We start from the raw sequence: 3,266 nt of genomic DNA, 5'->3' as shown, positions 1-3,266 counted from the left end.
GGAAAATCAGAAAGTTATAAAACGTGCTTGATTACAGAGAGAAAAAAGAACAATGGGGAGACCGGAAACAGAAGAAGAAAGCAATGTCAAAATACAAAAGTGACAGATAAGTTTCAGTGAGAGAACTCAGTGTTGGAAAGTAATGCCATTTTAATGAATACTGAGAAGTAACCGGTAGCTGATTGTGAACATTCCGCCCACCTCGTCCAGTGCGACGAAAAAGGATTATCCGCTCACCGTTTGCAGCCGGTACTGTTCATCGATTGGTAAGGGCACAAGTTTTGATATGGCTCGTTTAAGAATTGTCGACTTTGTTGCAACTCGTACATGAGAATCGTCCCCGGGGTGTACTTGAATAACTCGACCTAGTTGCCATTGAGAGGGTGGTGCTCGTTCGTCACGTAGGAGTACCAGGTCACCAATTCTCAAATTGCCTTGAGTCTGCTGCCACTTATTTCGGGCCTGGAGCTCCCTCAGATAGTCGCTGCTCCATCGCTGCCAAAAGTTTTGACGCATTTATTGCAGTTGCCTCCAGCGGGTGAGGCTTGAAGATTTAACGTCGCATAAGCTTGGCTCGGGAGGTGCTATTAGGGGGCCACCGGACAAAATGTGAGCTGGTGTTATCGCTGTCACATCGTCGGGGTCATCAGAAAAAGCTGCGAGTGGTCGCGAGTTTAGCACTGCCTCGACTTCCTTGAGCACTGTGCAGAACTCCTCAAATGTAAGTGTCGTCTCGCCGATAACGCGCTTGAGGTGATGTTTCATGCTTTTTATCCCCGCTTCCCATAAGCCTCCGAAATTTGGAGAGCCAGGGGGGATGAAGTGCCATGTGACACCGCGAACGGCACTATAACGCGCGCCCGCCTGTACCTGCGTCCGGTATTGAGCGACATCTTCTTTCAGTACGGCATTTGCTCCAACAAACGTAGTGGCACAGTCGCTGTAGATATCAGAGGAGTAACCCCGTGTGGCGAAGAACCGGCGGAGCGCTAGCAAAAACATATTCGTCGTTAGGTCGCTAACGAGCTCGATGTGTATAGCCCGTGTACTGAAGCACACGAATAACGCTACATATGCTTTATGGGCTTGGTGGCCTCTGCCTTTTGATGTACGTACTCTATATGGGCCGCCGTAATCTATACCGCAGTGTGTAAATGGCTTAGTCGGTGTACATCGCGCTTCTGGCAAAGCACCCATAATTTGCTGTGCGAGTTGGCAGCGATGACGGAAGCATTTGATGCAGCGGTTAATATACTTCTTTGTAGACGATCGTCCGTCGATAGGCCAGAAACATCGCCGCATAAGATTTAGTGTAGTTTGAACGCCACCGCAATAAGCAGCGTAGTCAATTTCCTGTCCTTTGGCATAATAATCGGAAAGCGTTCCGCTTCAGATAGGAAGGCATGCTTCAGGCGGCCATTGACTCGAAGGATCCCGTTGTTGTCGATGGTTGGATTCAGTTTTCGCAATTTGCTCTTGATTGAAACAGGTTTCCCTTGACGAAGACGAGAGATTTCGTTAAAAAAATGCAAAGTTTGTACGTACCTGATCCATAAATTTAGAGCAGACGTCCGCTCCGACGCAGTGCACCATGTCTCTGTGGGATGTGGTAAGTTGAGCTTTGCTGCTAGAAATCTGCGACACCATGCTGTCACCGCGACGAGTTTGTTGATATTTGAATATTTTTGTAGTAACTGCTCGCGTATTGGCTCAATGTCGGTGGTGGCCAATGCAGCAATGACGATGGTATCCGGTGTAGCAGGCAAGGTAGGTTGATCTGGCCAGTTCCTTTCATGTTGACTGAGCCAAGCAGGGCCGGACCACCATTTTTCCTTGTTGGCGATTTCGGATGGCAGAACTCCTCTTGTAGTGACATCCGCCGGATTACATGTTGTCTGCACATATTTCCACGTGTGTGCCGGTGTTCTGTCCTGAATTTGAACCACCCGATTCGCAATATACTGTCTATGTTGGCCGGGGTTAGACCGAATCCAACTCAATGCCGTTTTTGAGTCTGACCAACAATTTATTTTCATGTTGTCAATTTTAAGCGCGTCCCTCACCTTAAGAGCGAGTTTGGCAGCCAATAGCGCAGCATTCAACTCAAGGCGTGGTATGGGGATCTTTTTTAGTGGGGCTACCTTAGTTTTAGCCATCAAAATTGCTACGTGTATGCTTCCTTCGGGCTTAACAACACGAATGTAGCACACAGCCGCATACGCTGACTTCGACGCATCCGAAAATACATGTAATTGGTAATTGACCGATTTGGAAGATGTGTAAACCCATCGATCGATTTTTATTGATTCGAGATATGGGAGCTCGTCGCGAAACTTTCTCCACTTTTGTTGATGCGGACTTGGAATGGGATCATCCCACGCGCAACCAAGGACCCACAGTTCTTGAAAGATGATTTTGCCGACAATAATGACTGGTGCTAAAAGCCCTAGTGGGTCGTACGTTTTGGCGACGTCAGATAGTTGCTGGCGTTTAGTGATGGGTTCTGTGTAGGATGTTAACGCTATCTTGTAACCGATGGTGTCAGAAGCGCAAGACCAAAATATGCCTAAGGCCTTGGTTTCCTTGTCTAGCGTTAAGTTACAGCAAGCACTAGCCGATGTGCAAATATCAGAGTTGATTTCGTGCAAAAAGTCTAGAGAATTAGAATTCCACTTCCGCAGGGTAAAACCCCCGCACTGCAGTAGTTCCTGTAGCTCATTCCTTAGACTTACCGCTTCTGCCACGTTGTCAGCACCATGCAGGCAATCATCCATATAAAATGATTCACGTAATATTTTCGATGCGTGCGGAAACCTTGCTTCTTCTTCCTTTGCGAGAGTAAGCAACACTTTGATCGTAAGGTATGGTGAACAATTGAGTCCATACGTAACGGTGCGCAGGCGAAATATTTGTGGTTCGCCCTCTGTGTTGCGCCAAAATATGCGCTGCATGTCGGCATCCTCGTCGCTGACCATGATTTGCCGAAAACACTTTTCAATATCGGCCATAAAAGCTACGCGGTGTAGACGCCACTTGAGGAGAAGCGAAGCTAAATCGCTTTGTAGTTTTGGCCCTGTGTGCAAACAGTCATTTAACGACACACCAGAGCTATATTTTCGTGACGCGTTGAATACTACACGCAGCTTTGTAGTGGAGCTCGATTCCTTATAAACTCCATGATGAGGTATGTAACAAAATGGGTGTGGTTGTGTGGACTTCAGTACGGGCTGCATGTGTCCGAGATCATTGTACTCGGTCATGAATTG

The 3,266-nt window shown here is 47.4% G+C and overlaps 1 protein-coding gene across 1 annotated transcript; it reads right to left on the bottom strand.

Moving 5' to 3' along the window:
- Nucleotides 1-2,063: 2,063 nt before the first annotated feature.
- On the bottom strand, nt 2,064-3,260 carry LOC118757338 (the record flags this gene model as incomplete). The annotated part of the gene is made up of 1 exon (XM_036492058.1): nt 2,064-3,260. A coding segment is annotated over exon 1 (1,197 nt), but the record flags the coding sequence as incomplete, so codon positions are not given.
- Nucleotides 3,261-3,266: the final 6 nt, after the last annotated feature.

This window comes from Rhagoletis pomonella, unplaced genomic scaffold (assembly GCF_013731165.1).
Source record: "Rhagoletis pomonella isolate Grant_MI unplaced genomic scaffold, Rhpom_1.0 Rhpom_scaffold_16759, whole genome shotgun sequence".
NCBI classification, from domain to species: Eukaryota; Metazoa; Arthropoda; class Insecta; order Diptera; family Tephritidae; genus Rhagoletis; species Rhagoletis pomonella.
The sequence above is the reverse complement of the archived record's forward strand: the minus strand, read 5'-3'. Positions and strand labels throughout refer to the sequence as shown.